Below are 18379 nucleotides of genomic sequence, written 5' to 3'. Positions count from 1 at the left end.
CTTCTCTTACTGCATCTACACAAGAGTAGATTTACAAGCACAGGCCATATTTTAAGACTGTACTATCTCTGTGACTTACCATGGCAGGATACTGTGACTGGGCAGGCTGCTGCTGGTACACAGATTGCAGCAACAGCTGCTGCTGGACCATCTGCTGGTGCACTGCTTGGTGATACTGGAAAGACAAAAAATAGCTTTAGAAAGTAATGATGCTGCCTCAGAAATAAGCAGGTATTTTAATTAATGCTTCTTCTGACTATCACATCTATGACTGCACAGCATTTTTTTAATTAAGAAATCATATAATCAAGAACCAGCTTGCAATTCAGTCACTGCACTTGAATCACTCTGTTAGGAAGCTTTTTCCTTCCTCCACTCTCCAGCCAATTCTTAACAAAAAAATCAGACAACATATTCTGCACTGGTGCATGTACAGCCATCTACTGCAAGCACAACATCATCACCTATAATCACTCCTAACATGTATCCAGAGCTCCTTTACACATGGGTAAAGCCTTAAATCACACAGTGGTAAAATGCCAAGCAAGATGGAATTCAGGGTCAAACTGCAAGAACACAGCACAAGGCAAGCAACTTTTTAGACAAACATTACAGGGCCAATGAAGGAACAAAGCAAAAGCAAGAAGGAACAGGAGCTGTTTTAGCTGGAAAAGTACAGGCAGCAACAGCAGAACTGTTGGATGATCTCAAGGGTTATGAACACACACAATGAGTCTCCAACACTTGTCTAACAGCTCTGACTGTACCTGCTGGATATAAGCATCCTGCATGGCGGGCTGGTGCTGCAAGTGGTGCAGCTGCTGCAGTCTCCAGTCTCCCTGCTGCAGCTGCTGGAGGACCCTGTGCTGCTGGGGAGTGGTCCCTTGGGACTGTGAGATATCTTGTCCATTCCCTGGTCGAGTGGTTCCTGTGACAGACAACACTAATGACATCCAGAACTTCCAGCTTCAGCCAGAACTCTCCCTGGCTGTTTTTCACCTCAAGCTGACACTGTCTGTCAACATCTCTTCCCAGTCTGACAACCAGGACACCTGGTTCTTTGCAAGTAATTCCAGGCCTGCAAATGAAACATTTCTACATGCAAGATGCTGGAAGCTTCCACCGATCTCATGACAGCAAGCTGGGTTCCAGACTTCTGCTTTACCAGCATTTAAGTTACACACTGCAGGATCTCAAACCCTTACCTCAAAGCATATGTTCAACACAGAGGGTTGGGTTTTTTCCCCCCTAAGGAAACTATTAGCTCATCCATCAAACTCCCTTAAACAGAACACCTGATGAATTTTGCCACTCAACTGGTTTTGCACCTTTTAAGAGACAGGTACTACCACAAATTTCTCTGCCACAATGTGTTTTACATTCTGAAGTGCCTGTGAATGATCTATTCCTTGTTATAAGAGATAAAGCTTTTCAAGCTGGATGTTACATGGATCCCACCTAGTAAAAAGCACTTATATGTGGGACACAAACATTCTCAGAGGCCTTCTGAGACTTTTCCAATACCATTGCTGAAACTACTCTTTCTTTTTCTGCAGCAGGCACATAACAGCATAAAATGCAATTACAAAGTGCTCTAGGTATAAATGTCAACTATTTCAGTGAATATTTATCACAGCCATAACTCTTTCTAAATGAGAAAAAGAACAAGGATTCTTCAAAAACCCATTTCACTTGCATGAGTCTTCCCTAATTCCTACTGCACCCACAGTGCCATGTAGAATGAATCTGTCAGTCATGAAAGAAGTGACCTGTTTCCAGCCTACAAATACCATCAACCTATTGGTGCTATCTCATGACTTCTTGAGGCACAGGAGAATATGCTTCCTGCTATAAAAAACCCAGTTTGATACAGAAGGGCCATGTACTTTTTGTGAATTATTCACAAGTCAAAACAAGCGTGAACCTTTGTCTACAGTGGGTGAGTTCAATGAAAAACCAGTGTAAAGCACAAGGGAAAAACACTTGCACTTCTCAGTCTGAATTTAGTTTTTGCGGCACCTCAAATTTACAACTCACACAGTCAGAATCTTTCAGAAATGAAAATTTGGTTTTTGGTATGTAAAAAAATATGACCAATAAAACTGAGTTGTAAATGTTATCTCTAGTAGAGCAAGCAGAAGAAGAGAGGCAGAGTTGCTTCCTTATTTTGGTCCATCCTCAGACTTGAAGTTACCTTTTTGCCCACGATTAGCAAATTCCCCAGGAACTTGTACTTTGACAGGAGTTGCTGAGCTCTGGATCGCCAGCACACTGGAAGGGGCAGTGCTCGAGTTGGCCTTTGGTCTTTGTCGTGGTGCAATTGAGGTTTCTGTTGGTCCAACAGCATCTGTTATTCTGAAGGGACAATTTTCCCATGTAAGATACTTGATGAAAAGACAAATATTTTACTTCAAATTTGACACAGTACATCTCTTAACAGCTGAGTTATGTCTCAATAATGTGCTACTCTACTTCAGCACTGCATGTAAGTACCTTAAAATTCATTCCCTAAAACTCCAGTCCTGTGCTTGAGTCCACAACACTACAATTAGAAACAGGACTACTGTTCATATGTACAAGAAATAAGAGAAAGGAAAGCATTATGTGTTGGATCCAATTATTTCTACTGCTACGAATTTCTTAGGTTTTTGTTCCTCTTTTTTTGCAAATGAAGCTGATAATTATAACTGAATGTAGAAATATCTGAGTCACACATGCTGGCAGATTCAAATCTAAATACCTTCCATTAACAAGGAAAGAAAGGGTAAAGGATTTACCCAGCATCAGCCTTATGTGCATACACACTAGATCATAGCAGAAATCAGAAGCATGCAGAGGAATTCCAATGGGCTTGGGTTTGTTTTTATTAACAAGGACAAAAAAAGTGAACCTTTTTCCATAAAAATTTCAATTTCTCAAAAACAATTAACAAAACCTATTTACTTTCCAAATATCAATCCCCCTCCATGGATTCTCAATATAATGAATAAAGCAAAGGAGTGGAATCCAAACAGACTTGAAGCTCTTAGAAACACAGTTTATCTAATGACTTCTACTGAGAAAACACCTCATTTCTTCACAAGCATATGAAAAAAGATTTTAAACAAACACATAGCTTAACAACATTAGGAGAAAGAAAAGTCACATCCCCTGCTCACCTTGCTTTTATTTGGCTTTTTCTAGCAGCTGCCTCACTAGCTGTCATGGGTTCAGGAAGACTTGAGGGGACAGGAGAATTCTTGGGAAAAACAAATTTGAATAAATTAAAAAACCAAAATCCTGAAAGAAAAAAATTGGTTACATATTGAAGAGGAATACTTGGATTAGAGACCTCCACATGCCAAGGCCTCATGCAGAACTCAGAGTTGTACCTGAAAAGGGTTTACCTTATCAGTATCTCTACATCCTCTCAGTGTGTGGCAGGAGTAAAGCAGCACCTGACTGGTCTGACTTTTGTCAGCTGCTTCACTTCAGGTACACTGCCAGCTATCAACCATAAGGTACAACACGGTCTCCAAACACTTTGTGTGACTGCACAGACACTCACTTCAGCGTCAAGCTCTAAAGCAAAGACCAATCTTTGGAGGAAACTGTTTTTAGCACACTCTGCTCTTCCACCACAACACAAATTCCAGAAAACCATGCAGCACCAAAGCTTTGATGGGCTTTTACCTTACCCCCAGATGAAACACATTCCTCAATTAATCCTGCATCACCTAGACTGTTTTGTGAGAAATATAACAGTTTGGGGCAAAGGAGGCCACCAATCCTCTCTCATGACAAGTGCACATAACAAATGCAAATCTAAATCTGGTCACAAACAGAGACAGTTAATTATCAAGTATTTCAAGACTTCCTGGTTTATTTTAATCTGTGTGGCCAAAAGGCAATGCTTGAATTTACTGAGGACATCCTTCTACAACAATAAAGGAAAAAAAGAAATTCAAAGGGATCTCAGAAAATTCATTGGTCTGCTTCTGAAGACAGAAATTGCTACAACCAGTATTTGTTGCAAACTCAATTCTGAGATGGATTTTTCCTGATGCTTGCCTTGAGAGACACTTTATAATATTCAACATTAGCTAAAGTCCCCAAATTCCATTGTAGTACAGACATAATTATATCTGTGAACAAGTGATATTGGAAACCAAGCTCAGACCCCCACAGAAAGCAAGGCTAAGAAGGCAGGCTGACTCAAGTACTGCTCTGTTTGCTTTCCAGCTCCCTGGAGTCCTTCCAATGGACTACCACAATTGCTAAGGATGCCTAAGCAAAGGGTTTATCCAAGAGCAAACTACATGGCTCTTGACACTCCACTTACAGCATTCAGCCTTCTACTGTCAACAAGGTTAATATCTGTCTATTTCATATTGATTGTGTTAAGAGATTACTAATGGCTAAAATCCTAGGCCAGGTATTGGAATGGTATCAATATAGCCCACAGAGCTATGCCCTCACAATTAAGAACATATTTTATTTACAGAGATGTTTTAATTTATATTTTATTTACTCATACTGTGTGTACACAACATGAGCTTGACATGTTCTCTGCTCTGTGTTACATTCAGGAACCAGGCATATGACAAGAACTGATGTGATCTTTCAGCTCGTCTCACTGACTTCTCAATATTACCTACATAAAGCACTGAAAATACAAGGAAAGTCAAGAGTACTTACATTTATATTAGACACTGGACACTCCTTTTTGGCAATTTTAAAGGCAAAGTAAGATACTTGAAAGATATCAGGTCTCTTCTCTTGATCTGGTTCAAGCATATATCCTGCAAAAATTGATAAGACTTATCGCTGCTAGATCACAAAAAGTTGTTGAGACAGCTACCAGCAAGGAAAAAATTCAGCAGTTGCACCAAATCAGCTTACCACCAAGAGTCATTTGCACTGTTATCTTGGGTGTGGGAGACTTGTTTTAATATTTTTTGTCAAGTCAAATAGTTTATAGGGTCAAAAAACAATTGCAGAACATGCATGCTGCTCGATAAGCTGACACAGCTGTGCAAAAGGGAATTTAAGTGAAGTAGGAATTAGTAACTGCAGAGAGAAACAGCACAACACCAACTCACTGCACTAACATTTTCCAGGATTAACACAAAATTCAATGTAGCTAAAACAAGACTGACACATCTTACTACATCAGTCTTTTCTCTGTAGGTTTCATTGACTATGAACAACTCTGCATATAAAAAAATACAGTTTCATGAATAAAAGGACCTTTCCCTGACAAAATTCCTTATGTTCCCTGTTAAACACTTGCTTCCCAAATCAAAAGGTCTGTTGTTTTTCCAAGAAATCAAATATAACACAGTATATATAATCCAGCAATCTTGCTTAGATAACCAGAGAACATAAATAAACAGTCAAATACACTTTCTAAAAAACTTAGGCCTCTAAAAATATATTCTGCTATGAAGTAAATGAACAGTATGAAAATTAAACTGCTGACTTTTGATGAGCAAAGAGAAGTACACTTGCACAAATGCTCAGTAGAACAGCCAACCTACCATGTCATTTTACAAAAATCCTCCATAGGTTGAAAAACAGTATCAGACAGATCCTAGAATTTTACACAAAGTTATTATTTCATGTCCTGTATAGTTCAGTGCAAGTTTAATTTTTAAGAGATTTTACAAAATAAGAGATTCCAGCACTCAGCTGCAGCACCATGACATGGAATCAGAACACTCACTGAAGTGACTCCTGCCACTTGATCGTGAAATGTTAAACTCATAGGGTGGGGCATCTTCAGCTTCTTCCTCCCCCGTCACTGCCTTGTTAAAGAGCTCAGATGAAGCCACAGTCCCTGAAATACCTTTTATGACCAAGTGCAGCTTTTTATGACTTCCTCTCCAAATGGAAAGAAGGGAAGTTTACATAAGGATATTCTGCCTCACCCAGATATATTCCATGTCAGTACTGCTCATCTTGGCACAGCCATTCATTGAACTAAAAAAATCTGCATTCATACCTAGGAGAAAGGATTAAAACCCATACTTTTCTTCAAAAAAAAGTAACACAGTGACAGAGAAAACTACTTAAGTCCTTTGAAAACTCATCTCATTTTGTCAGTACTGGCAGAAGGCAAGTGCTTACTATCATTACTGCTGTTTCTCAATTATGAATGTGCACTCAAAAAAAGTAGTTGGGATTTGGTATTGCTTATTACATAAAAGCATAAGCTATGTGGTCAACAACACATCCATAGCTTAGAGTTATAAGAGCTCCTATTCAAACCTTGTGAATTTTTCATACGCTGTCCATCTCACTCTTTCAAGGGAGCCCACTCTAAGCTGAAAACAAGGACAATACTGATGATTACTCTAAATATTAGTTCCCACATCTGTGTCTGGGTAACGGATAAATCACAAACCTCAGAACTGCTTCATGTCCAAAATTTTCCTTAACACACTTAGTGCTTCCAAACTGTTGCCAGAGCTCAAGTCTGACACTTGGGGTTGCACAAAACATCACAGATTTTTGTTCCAGTATAAACCATGCAACTACTATTAAAATTGTCCCCAGTGCAATTAATCTCAGCACACTGATGTTGCTATGCTAAAGCAGCACTTCAAACTTATCTAAGCACAACTGCACAACTTGGACAGAAAACACACACTTAAGGGTAAAAAATATTAATCAACAGAGCTAAACAATAAAGAGAAGCAGTCTTGTCATTCCCCCTATTCCTCTGGGATTTATCAACACCTAAAGAAAAAAAAAACATCATCCCTGAGTCCCAGAGAAACCAAAGCGTTCCCTTGAGCTTCAAGGGCTCTTGGGGAGTTGAGAGGCACAGCTGGAGGTGGCAGGGTTTGACAGCAGAGCTGCTGAGCAGCAGCTCAGAGCTGTGCTTTGCTGGCTTGGTGAGCTGGAGGGGCTGCTGCAGTGCCTGTGTACTTACTGATCAAGCAGTGCATGTTGTGCGAGTACCGCGAGCTGTCTGGGATGGTGAAGCTCCCATCGCAAATGGCCACCTGACTTTCTCCAAAGGGAAGGGAAAAGAAGCACAGCTTATACAGCAAGCAGCCCAGTGCCTGTAAAAGAAACACAGACCCTGTCAGGGGATGAGAAAAGCCCTTGCTACCACAGGGCAGCACTAACAATGCTGCCCCCTGGCCACAGAGATGTTCACATGCTGTGTGGGAGCTGCACTTTGGAAGACAGCTGATGTGATGAGCTGATGGGTCAAAGCTGCTCTAACACTTGCTCTTGCTCTGATTCCTGTAGCACACCCAGTACAAACCAGAGTACACCAAGCGCTGCATTCTCAGCGTCTTATCATGACTCTTTGCACTAAATTTCCTGTCTTAGTCCTTGTCTGTTCATCAACTACTAAAAATACCTTTCTTGATCATGCTGGCAACAGGTTTCCATAAGAAATCACTGGGGGCTATCAAGGAGAAACCAGAGCCAGCATAAGAAGAGATGCTCTAAATCACATCCCCCTTCCTTTAAATAAAAAAAAAAAAACCAAAACACATGGGATTTATTTTATTTACAAAAATCTAACTACCCAAGACACTTCTACTGTTCTGTGTTCTATAGCTGCCCAACATGTTTAATTTTCCAATAATTAGTTTTTCAGTCAGTCAATGCTGGTTTTAATTCCCCCTTCCTTTACCAGTCCCATAGATCATACTATCCAATTTTTTGCTTACCCAGATATCTGCCTTGGTAGTAATGGGTTTTCCTCCATATAGATTGATCATCTCAGGAGCTCTGTATGATAGTGTAGTGTACCTAGAAACATAAAATAGAGAGGACATAGCTAAAAATCTAGCATCACAAGTGAGAGGGTGTTTTCCTGATCCACCATGCACACACCAACCACACAAGTTTCAGACATGTGCTTGGAATTGCCTTGCATGATGCACATCATTAGTGCATTGCAGCATCACAAATATCTGGAGCAGCAGTATGAACTATCATACACAAAAATAAGCATTAAGTCAGGTTAAGTTGGCTTTTAGTGTTATTGCCCCAAAGCAGACTTTTGCCAGAGTAACTGTGAATACACAGCCTGAGGGGAACGACTGCTGAGTCCTACAAGGGCTCTCCCTATCCCACACTGATGGGATATGCAGAATGCAGACTTCAGAACACTTTAAAAAACACCCCAAAACAACCCAGCTGGTAGTTCAAATACTTCAGAGATGGAAAAAGCCTCTATCACTTCATGACTTGAAAACAAGCAGCCTGTATTTACCCCTCTGCAGCAGTTAGGCCAGAAGAGCAAAATCAAAACAATACATGTTTTCAACGAGTGTGTCTAAGAAAAGTTGAAATATTTTTATGATCAGTCTCAGGAGACTGGACATGGACCATACTCTGCAAATGAGACTCAGCATAAATGCATTGCAGTACTTCTTTACATCAGTTCTTGGTATCTTAGCAAGTATTTGCTTAGCAGTATTAAAAAAGCACAAATGAAAAATATCCAACTCCTAAAATGGCCAGGAGCCAGACCTATATTTTTGAACAATTTACTTTCACAATAGCATGCTTTTTGCCAACAGCTTTATTCTTAAGAATCACAGTTTTGAAAAACAACCTGTGAATAAATGGAGGAAATCTTATCAAATACTTGCAGTCCTTTACTGTATTTATGCCAAAATTAATTCCAGATCAGCTATTAATTTCAATTCATTAGTCATACATGCACACCACACTATAATACATGGAGTTTCCTGGCAGCACAGTCATTGCTTATGACAGATCACCTAAAAGTGAACTTACTTTTTAATTTCTTCTTCAACCATATTAACACCATCTTTTTGAGGGTTCAGGTATTTGTTAGTGGCACTGCCAAAGTCACAGAGAACATAGTTCCCATTATCATTTAACAACAGATTCTCCACCTTCAAAGAAAACCAACACACAACAGGTAGGTTAACATAAAAGCATGAACTTCCAGGTTAAGCATTACTCCATGTTCTCACACACAAACAGGAAGTTTTGCCAAAAATCAACTGCTAAACTTTGTTTTAGCAATAGATGATGTCCTATAGTTAATGTCTGTTTATAGCTTCAGCAACAACAAGCTCCCAACTAGAAACCTGTCTTACAGAAATCTCTCCCATATCCTCAACCCTCTTCAAGCAGATCCCTGATTTTAGCCTAGATTTTCTTACAGTGAAGGTCATACCTTGAGATCCCGGTGAACTACAGGTGTTTTGCACTGATGCAACCGGGCAACAGCTTCACAGGTGTCACAAAATATCCTCATTACTTCTGGCTCCGTGAAGCCTGTCTGCAGACGCTGGTTCATCTGGTTCACAACTTGCCCAGCTAAAGAAACAGGAGAAATCTCTTTCAAGTAATTCCTATCAGGTACAGAAGTAAAGAGTTATATGCATTAAGTCCACAAATATGATGCAAGAAAGTTTTCCTCAGTTACTGTATTTGAACAAAATAAACCTTGTTTCCCAACGCACACTCCTGTATTACCCTAAAGAGAAAAATTATTGGCTCAAATGAAAACAATCCAGTTCCTGAGGCTGAAATGTGTTTGAAACCAACTGCTGCAAACCCAAAAAAAGAGCCCATCACAACAATATGTCACCTCAAAACTTTCTCTTGCATTAGGATCCACAACCCAAACGCTGTTAAGTGAATTCATGAATTCATTCTCTGAACACCCTCTCTGTCTTTCTGGGAGACAAAGGAGGAAGAAAGGGGAAGCAGGGAAGGAGGGAAACAAAGTCCTGAACTCATCCTCCAAGGACGACCACCTCCTTTTCCCTTTCCATAGGGTTTCTTTTAAGACTGGCAATCAATACTTCCCTGCTCCTTGCAGTCATTGTACCAGACATCACTAAGCTCTTCCTACCACAATGCTCACTGCACACAGAGATGAAGAAGGATTCTTGCAGAGACACAGCAGGCCCTTGGTGGGCATTCTGTCAAACAAGGATGCATACAACACAGGAAGCCTACCATTGTCAAGTTGTATCACAGCTGACATCCACAGGGTTATTTACCAGGGCCATTTAGGGAAACAGTACTACCAATAATGAGTCAGAACTGAGCTCCCAGAATGGTACAGAAGTTCATCCATACAAGCAGGGTAAAGGGCCAAAAATGTGGCCATTAGTTTTCAAGTTCTCCTTAACCCATTCCCCAAAATCTACATTAATCTACATGGTCTTTGGCTCCTTATGGTACAGATTGCACAAACTGTAAGGCTCACTACTTATACTGCAAATATAACCCACATACACCTCAGCTCAAAGTATTGGTGAAGCAGTACAGACCATGGGAGGCTTCTTTCCAGGAGTATTTACTTTGTGCTGCAGCACTTGTTGCAGAGTATCACCAATTACTTGGGTTAACCACCATCTCGTACTAGGAGGCCAGCACCCAGTCTCCTTAGATTTTAGACAAACTTCACAAGTTAAACTCATTGGCAAGTTTATACCCTACATATGTGAACTGAGGGGAACAAAACCACAAAACAGACAGTCCCTGACTTAGGTTTGTTTCAAACAAAGTTACATTGTCAAGCAGGAACACGTGGCTAACATCTTTTTGGACAGCACTATCAACCTGAACTTCACTACGTCTATTTGTAGGAAATCACCTGTCAGGTGAAGCTTCTTCAATGTTGTCATCTAGAACAAAAATAGCAGAGGGAGCAAAGTAGTGAAAATTTGCTAATCCTTCCTGTTGAGTTACATTCCAGACACCCGTTGCTTAGCACCACCAGCAGAACAGCCCAACTGCACTTCATACATAGAGAATTAATTTCCCTGTTTGTAACCATATCTAATTACAAAGCTTTGCAAAGATTTAATTTAGACAGTGCCTAGGTAGCAATGCCAGCAGAAGAGTGAAACTACCTGGATTCCAGCTGAGAAACATACGTGTTAACCTCCTATATCAAGGGAATAGTTTTAATCAAAATCACAGGTGATAGTACAAACTTTATCCTCTGTATACCTAGGCGAGGACTCTTACCTCGACAGTACTCCATGAGGATGAGCACCTCCCACACATTATCACTTAGTGAGTTTACAGCACAATCCAAATAACTCACTATGTTCTTGTGCCCAGATAACTCTTTCTGAAAAAGAAAATGGATATTACACTTCAGTACTGAGAAAACAAAGAGCAATTTTCAGTTGCCACTACAGCACTGGAAGAAAGTCCTTTTGCTTGGGAACCAGACATACTGACCAAACAGTCAGTATACACATTTCATGTGAGGAATCAAATACATACTCAATCCCTTGAGAAATAAATCATGCACCAACCCTAAAGCCAGCATTAGTTTCTGTAAGTACTGGTGGAAAATCAGGAGCACAGCATCAAAAGCAAAAGGTGCCTAGTAACACCGGAGAGGCATTTGCTGGGTGTACACTACAAACTGACACTTTCTCCAGTTCCAAACAATGGCCTTCTTACCATGATGGTGATTTCCCTCTTGCAGATGTTGAGGTCTGGCACATTATTCACACACATCCTCTTCAGTGCGCAGCGCGTCCCGCTGGGCGTGCGCACCAGGAACACTGTGGAGAAGCCACCTGGAGAACATAAGTGAAAAAAGCAGCTGCTTGAGCTTCTTGTACACCTCTACTCAACATCACTACATCCTAAGAATGAGCAACAAAGACTATATCGGTCATTGAATGACTAGTAACAAACACTTCAGAAGTTAAATATTTGTTACCTCAACCCATTTCTTTTAAATCAAATAGTCATGACAAAACCAAAACCATTCAAGTCTTACTACTGTCTTACAACATTACATGAAAGCATTAGAAAAGCACTTTCACATTCAAATGAATTCATAAAGCACAGAACAACTATGTATTGAGACATCAACCCTGCAGTACTTAGAGTCATTCAAAAACCTGAATCAAGTCAAGGTACATTAATTCCCTAAACCCACATTCTAATATATAAAAATATATAGCAAAAGTCTTGAGGGGCACTGAAGAAGTGATGTGACTTTTCAGGCTAGCCTCAACAGCCTCCCTGGAGCCCCAGACAGCACAAGCAGCCAGCCCTAGAGAAGTGCTTTTATTTAAACCACACTCAATGTGCACACTGAAATTAAGCATTTTCTTAAAACCACTCCCACTGGAAACATTCTTATGCAACAGTGGCATGAACTAGGACTCACACAGTCAAGTCCATTCCCCAGAAGGGTTTTTTCTCTCTTCACTGGTAGAGAAGAATCTGGTAGAGGCAGGAAATACACAAGTGAAACAACCTACACAGGAAGTACTTCCCAATGCTCAGGACACCAAAGTGAAACCCAGCAGGCTGTTCTAGCTGCCTCCTGTTAGTCCTGCCTGCTGCTCAAGAAGGCACACTGGCATCACCTCAAGGCTCACATGCACAGCTTTCCCACACTTAGAGGAAATCCACCTCGCAGCAGAGCCCACGTCAAGCCCTGCTTTCCTGAAGTGCTGTCTGATCCAAAGCCAACCAGCACCACAGGAACTCTGTAGTAGGGCAGGAGCTTGGGTACCCCACCAGGACACAAGTAAGTAAATTAAAACAAGTAACTCCTCCAATAATCAGGCAGCCACTTGAAATGCACACATTTCATAGTACTCAGTAGCATCTGCAAGTCATGTTGCTTTAAGTATAGTGCACCTCATTTGATGCAAGTCTCATGTGCTTGAGCAAACAAGCACATAATCACTGCCACTCAAGAAGCTTAAGTTATATTAAACAATTCCTCTTGAAGATTAAGTATTTATTTTTTAACTTAATTCTCATTTAGCTAAATGAGATGGTAGGCTTTCAAAGCAGAATTACCACAAGTTTAATTCAACAGCCTCATCCTAGTTCACACAGGGCCATCCTAAAAAATTCACAAGGACAGCCACCCTTAACAGTTCAAGTTCTTAACACTCAATTCCAGCTGGCACTGAAACGATCCTAGAGGGCTCCAGCCTGGAGCTCTGCCAGAGCGATGTGCAAGATCTTCATTAGCAGAAGAGTTTTTGTACTATCCTCACAATAAAACTACCTGGTTTTTAAGCACCAATATCTGACCAAAAAGATAAAGCAGTAGTCAGGTAAAGCAAAAGACTCATGATTAGAAGGTAATAATCACTTCTTGACTTTTTAAGCCAGTTTTACAGCCTTGAAATTCTCTCTGCCTAGCAGGAGGACAAAAGAGAGCTCTGTATTTCAAGTCTCCCTGACAACTGTTCCGACGTAGCCGGAGCAGACAGGCCTAGGTAGAAACCATCAGTGGAAAGCAGCAAAACCCTAAACGCCGAGCCTAGGGCTGCTCTTGCCATCAGGTGGCGATATCAACCAGCAGTTGAACCCGAGGGACTGAAAAAGCAGACCTGGTCCTGGTTTGGCAAGAAGCAGATTCCTGACCTTGAATGGTCTACCATCAGTAAATAGCACCGCTATAAAAACCCTTTCCTGCAAGAGTCAAGGGGCACAACCCTGAGCAAGGCTAGGTGACCTGTCCTGCCCCCAGCTCACAGGTTTCCTCACTGCTCTTCTTCCTGTTCTCTCTCCCCTCCCACCGGGGCAGTGTGGGGCTCAGCTGCTCTCTGGTGTTGAACACAACAAGGAGCTTAATCTCTTTCAGTCTGATTTCCTCCAAAGTCACTCGAAGTTCAAATCCTCCCAAGGACAGCCACATTGCACTTCTCCCTGGAATGCTTCGTAAAAAGCCTTTCTAAAGAATCTATAGTTACATAAGCCAATAGATCCTTAGCACAACTAAACTCTTTAAAAAGCTCACACATCTTTCTTACCTTTCTTTACTTGAACTATCTTTGTGTGACCTTAACTACGCACTTTTGGGATCATCTTAGCAGCTAGCCAGCAATGACTGGAGCTTTTTTCTGGGTTATTTTGTTTGTTTGTTTTTAATGAAATTCTACATCAGCCACATGTGTTTGGTTTCTTCCTATGTATATTTAAGGTCAACCTTGAGTAATTTCACAGGCCTCAACATGCCATTTACACTTTATCATGTTACATTCCTGAAACTTGAACCAGGAAACAGTGGAGCTGTCAGAATTCTAAGCACCCTATTTGCTTACTCAGGTAGAACAAAATAAGGCTGAAAAAAAATCTTCCAGCAACTTTACCATCTTTCAGACTGTTACACATATTATGTGTATATATATATAGACAACATCTTTTTTACATCATAGATTTTTTTGAAACATACAAAAGCACCAAATGTTGTTTCTCCAAGTAGTGAAACCCTCGACTATGTATTCAAATCTCAGACAAACAGTAGAGAACTTCTGGCACAGAAGGATTTTACCTCTAGAGTAACAAACAGCAATCACTAATCACATCTGTAAAAGCTGAAGCAGGAATGGCAGCTACTACACTGTAAATGGTTCCTTACAAGTCCATTAAAACTTGGATGTTTTGGAGAGGTGACTGAGTTTTTAGCATCCATTTCTATTCAGACAAGTAAATCCTCAAAAATAAGTTTTGATAAAGCTAATGAGTATACAAAAGTGTATTTTCAGTTACAGTATTTACACGTTTTTTCTGTACATTTCAAAACCTGAAATTAAAGAAGAAATAGATGTGTACACCAACACATCTTAGTTGTTCTCATGTGCCTATGCAATGCAGACAGTTAGGTATTTAGGAACTTCCTTAACAACTCAGTATGATCCTGGGTTCAGGAGGACAGTTTTTGGAGGCACGAAGCCTTGGAGCTGTGAGCCCTAAGAGGGGTTCCAAGGCCAACCTGACTGCCTCCATCACAGCACAGTTCCACACTGGTTTTACAGTCTCTGTGGAAAGCTGTTCTTAATAAAGTTGAGTGTAAAGCTGTTGTTAACAAAGCCCAACAACAACCAAAAGGATAGGTTATTTCTAATTTGAAATCCACTGCCAAGACAGGCCCTCAGCCTCACATGACCTTGGTCAAGGAGATAGCCTTGTGTCCCTCTCCACAAAGCCAGAGAAACAGGTTCAAGTGCCATTATCTCCCTGTGACCCATCTACCCACACATACCCTCTTCTTCCCCAATTTTGCAAGAAGAGGCTACCCATCCATATGCTAATTTCCTTTAAAATACCAGGTCTGCCTCTTTGGCATTCCAGATACTCCCCCCTCCAATGATTATTTCAGTGCATTTATCTGTCTCCTGAATAAATTTCTTCACTCAACAACACTTTCACTGCTAACTTACTGGGATAATCACTTGATGCCTGGGCCACTTGTGCATGTTTGCTCCCTGTTAGTTCCAGAGACACATCTTCAAGATCCGGCGGACCTGCAGCCAGAGCCAACTCACTCCAGAAGGGACACACCCCCCAGGACTGCACAGCCTTCCAAGCACTGGAGCTGCAAGCCCAACACACTGGAAAGAACCATTTTAAGGACTAGGAATCCACTCAAAATACAGAATAAGACCAGTTCAAGCACAAATGCTTGAAACAGGCTCCCAGCAATACAAATAAATAAAACCTTACTGCAAGTCTGCAATGACGGAGAACAGCATGACCTTATTAAATGTTTTAAGCATCTTTCTTCCACAAGAGAAAAATATCCCACAAAACCAAAACAAAAAAACCCACAAAAACTCCCACCAAAAATAAAACAAAAACCCACCAAATGTAAAAAAAACCCACCAAACCACACAAAAAATAACCCCAAACATCCTTCCTTCCCCCCCAACTCTAACCTCTATAGCTTCTGTGGTACTCCAACACAAAAGAAACCAGCATCCAAAAATCAAAGGACATTAGGAAGAAAGTCTAAAAAGAACTAGTCCTTCTCCACACAGAAAAAGGACAACCTCAAGAAAAACAGCTCTTCATATCTCCCATTTGTATGGAAGACTGAAAAAGGCCCTTTTTCAACCTGCATCAAACAATATAACCATGTGCTATTTTACCAGGAATTTGGAGTCCGCTTCTTTCTGCCAGAGTTGCAGGCAAACCCATGCCAAGAGCTGTTTCCTGCAGCTCAGTTTTGATTCCCACCTTTATGGTGTGTAAAACACATAACAGCACTCAGGGTCTCAAGAGTCCTTCCACAACTGCTCTGGCATCACAGAGCCCCCTCTTCCGTGCTGCTGCTCCATTTCCCTGGTGGTGTCCTGCCACAACATCCATAACTCTGTATGTATGCCACTGGCATCCCACTGGGGTAGGTTCACTTGTACCAATTCCCAGAACCTCTCTCCTCCCCACAAGGATGGCAAGTCCTTCCCTCCAGAGGCACTGCCTTCTGTCAGTCAGCACAGATGGTGCATTGCGGGCACTTGCAGGAGTGGCAGACTAAAAGCATACACAAAACACACCCGAGTTCTGCATAGAAAATATTAATTTAATTCTTAAAGCTGTGCAGCTTCCCATCTGTTTTTGACAGCAAAACCTTTAAAAACGCACAGAACTCCAACATCCAAATTTGTCATCAGATTCCAAACACCATGTGAGTGTTGAGGGAGTAACCTTTAACAGAAACTTAAAATGCCTTTTTCAAGCCTTATGAGAAATTTCTGATGAAATGTTCAGGTTTTGTCACAAGTTCCACCAGAGAAGGAGGCAACAGTTCTGTCTGCCCTTTCCTGAAGCACCTCTGCATGAGAAGATGAGACTGAAAGCAGCTCAATAAAGGCAGTGTTAACAAACACCAATCATAGACACACATCCACCTTTCCCTACATGTACATCTGTAAATTTTGTGAGCATGCACATGGGCATGGATATTCTCAGTGAAGCTTACCCCACGAGCCTCAGTCATGAACACAAGGCTCTGAGACACAGCTCCACCCTGAAGATGATTTGACAGATACTGCTCCCAAGCTCAAGAGCTCCGCATTTGCCAAACCAAGAACAGAAATAGCTCCCTACTTCTAAAATACTCCATTTCTCCACTTTATTTTAAGCATGCAGACAATGCATTCCAAGGGCCATACCACTGCTCCCTTTCCCACTGCCCACACAAATTCCCACCATGTAACAAGCTGACTATCAGGGCTAGTTTAGACAAGTAGCACTGTTTTTCTCAAATCTGCATCCGCTCCTCCAGCAGCACTGGGAAAACAGCAGCTGTGAATCACATCCCAGCAGGACAACACCGTGCAGCCACAGCAGGCAGGTCTGCCACGCACACCTCTGCTAATGGCACTGCTACCCTGCCACACGCTTGCATGTCTGGATAACACTTCTCCCAGCATCAGCTGTAGGCCAACCTCACAGAAAAGCTCTGACAGAAGCACCAGCAACTGCCTGGGGGATCCAAGACACTTAAGTGACTGAGCGAGATGGGAAAGCTGAATTAAGGTCTGCTACAGACTTTTGTGAAAAGTTTCTGTATTTATTAGCACCCATGCACCAGACATGCCCAAGGGCCGACCCTGAGATGCTTAAGATTCAGCACAGCAAACAGCAAAAGGAACAGAGCTCTGTGTCCTGCAGTACAGCCCATCATCACCCCACCTACTTCTCCACATCCAGGTGACTTGCCAGCATGTCTGACTACTGCTTCCATGGCATCCTCTGCTTGACAGCCTCGGCTACTTGGCTCTAGAGAAACAAAAACCAGCCATTTCCTAAAGCAGATAAATTCCCTAACACACTTGCAATTCCTGCAGTAACCTAAGTTTAAGGAAGATGAAAGCAGATGGACTGCCAAGCTCACTTAATGCATGCTTTTAAAAAATAGACAAAACCAAAAAACCCAAGCATTTGCTACACCCTGCAAGGAATGCATCTTATGCACTCAAGACAAAATATTTTATTTCTTAGGGTAAAGCTGATGCCTTCTCATACCTGGATGGAAAAAGACCAAAAACCTCCCCATATTTCCATCTTCAGTCAAGCTGCTTAAGAGTTAGCCACAACCACTGCACTACTTTCATGTATTACACCATCACCACCTCCTTCTGCTCACTGGAAAAAAAAAAATCAACTAATGCATTTAACTCTGCAACTATGTTTAATAGAAGCCTGTATTTAAGTCAAGTAATACTTCCTTCCTGTCTATAAGGAAAGGACCACAGAAGGCTGCCAGCAGATCACCAACAGTTCAATTTATTTACTATGAAAATTACTGTTAGCATCTACTTACTCACCTGTGCTTTTCATGAGAAAGTTTTTCAACTTGCCCAAGACATTCATAAGACACATACAATGAGCATCCACTAGCACAGTTTACAAAAAAAAACCCAACACAAAACCTGAAAAATTTGAACAGCAGTTCTATCTTTTGCATGTCTTCCCCATCTCCTATCTTTGTTCACTGAACTCGGCTCCAGCTGTAGTTTAGTCTGACCTGAAAACAGAGTGAGCTGAAAAACCACAACAAGGACATGATCTGTGCATACAGGCTTGACAGAACTCACGATTCTACAATGGTGAGGTTAAGAGCATGAGCTCATTTTGTATCCTAGATGAATTTCAA

The 18379-nt window shown here is 41.3% G+C and overlaps 1 protein-coding gene across 6 annotated transcripts in view; it reads right to left on the bottom strand.

Annotated features, from left to right (window-relative positions):
- BMP2K (BMP2 inducible kinase) overlaps window positions 1–18379 on the bottom strand; it is a 49291-nt gene that overhangs the window by 19168 nt on the left and 11744 nt on the right. For all 6 annotated transcript variants that reach the window (XR_004980122.2, XR_004980123.2, XM_036382224.2 and 3 more), the window contains exons 2-12: window positions 11419–11537; window positions 10972–11077; window positions 9161–9303; window positions 8752–8873; window positions 7674–7755; window positions 6917–7049; window positions 4678–4781; window positions 3159–3238; window positions 2195–2355; window positions 768–928; window positions 80–175 (exon numbers count right to left, since the gene is read on the bottom strand). Coding sequence is in view for 4 of the 6 variants with exons in the window: in XM_036382224.2 (XP_036238117.1) it covers window positions 80–175; window positions 768–928; window positions 2195–2355; window positions 3159–3238; window positions 4678–4781; window positions 6917–7049; window positions 7674–7755; window positions 8752–8873; window positions 9161–9303; window positions 10972–11077; window positions 11419–11537 (1307 nt within the window). In the remaining 2 variants the exon portion in view is untranslated. The remainder of the gene's footprint in view (window positions 1–79; window positions 176–767; window positions 929–2194; window positions 2356–3158; window positions 3239–4677; window positions 4782–6916; window positions 7050–7673; window positions 7756–8751; window positions 8874–9160; window positions 9304–10971; window positions 11078–11418; window positions 11538–18379) is intronic.

The sequence above is a fragment of the Molothrus ater genome, chromosome 4 (genome assembly GCF_012460135.2).
Source record: "Molothrus ater isolate BHLD 08-10-18 breed brown headed cowbird chromosome 4, BPBGC_Mater_1.1, whole genome shotgun sequence".
In the NCBI taxonomy this organism is placed as follows: Eukaryota; Metazoa; Chordata; class Aves; order Passeriformes; family Icteridae; genus Molothrus; species Molothrus ater.
This window is presented reverse-complemented; position numbering and strand designations above follow the sequence as displayed.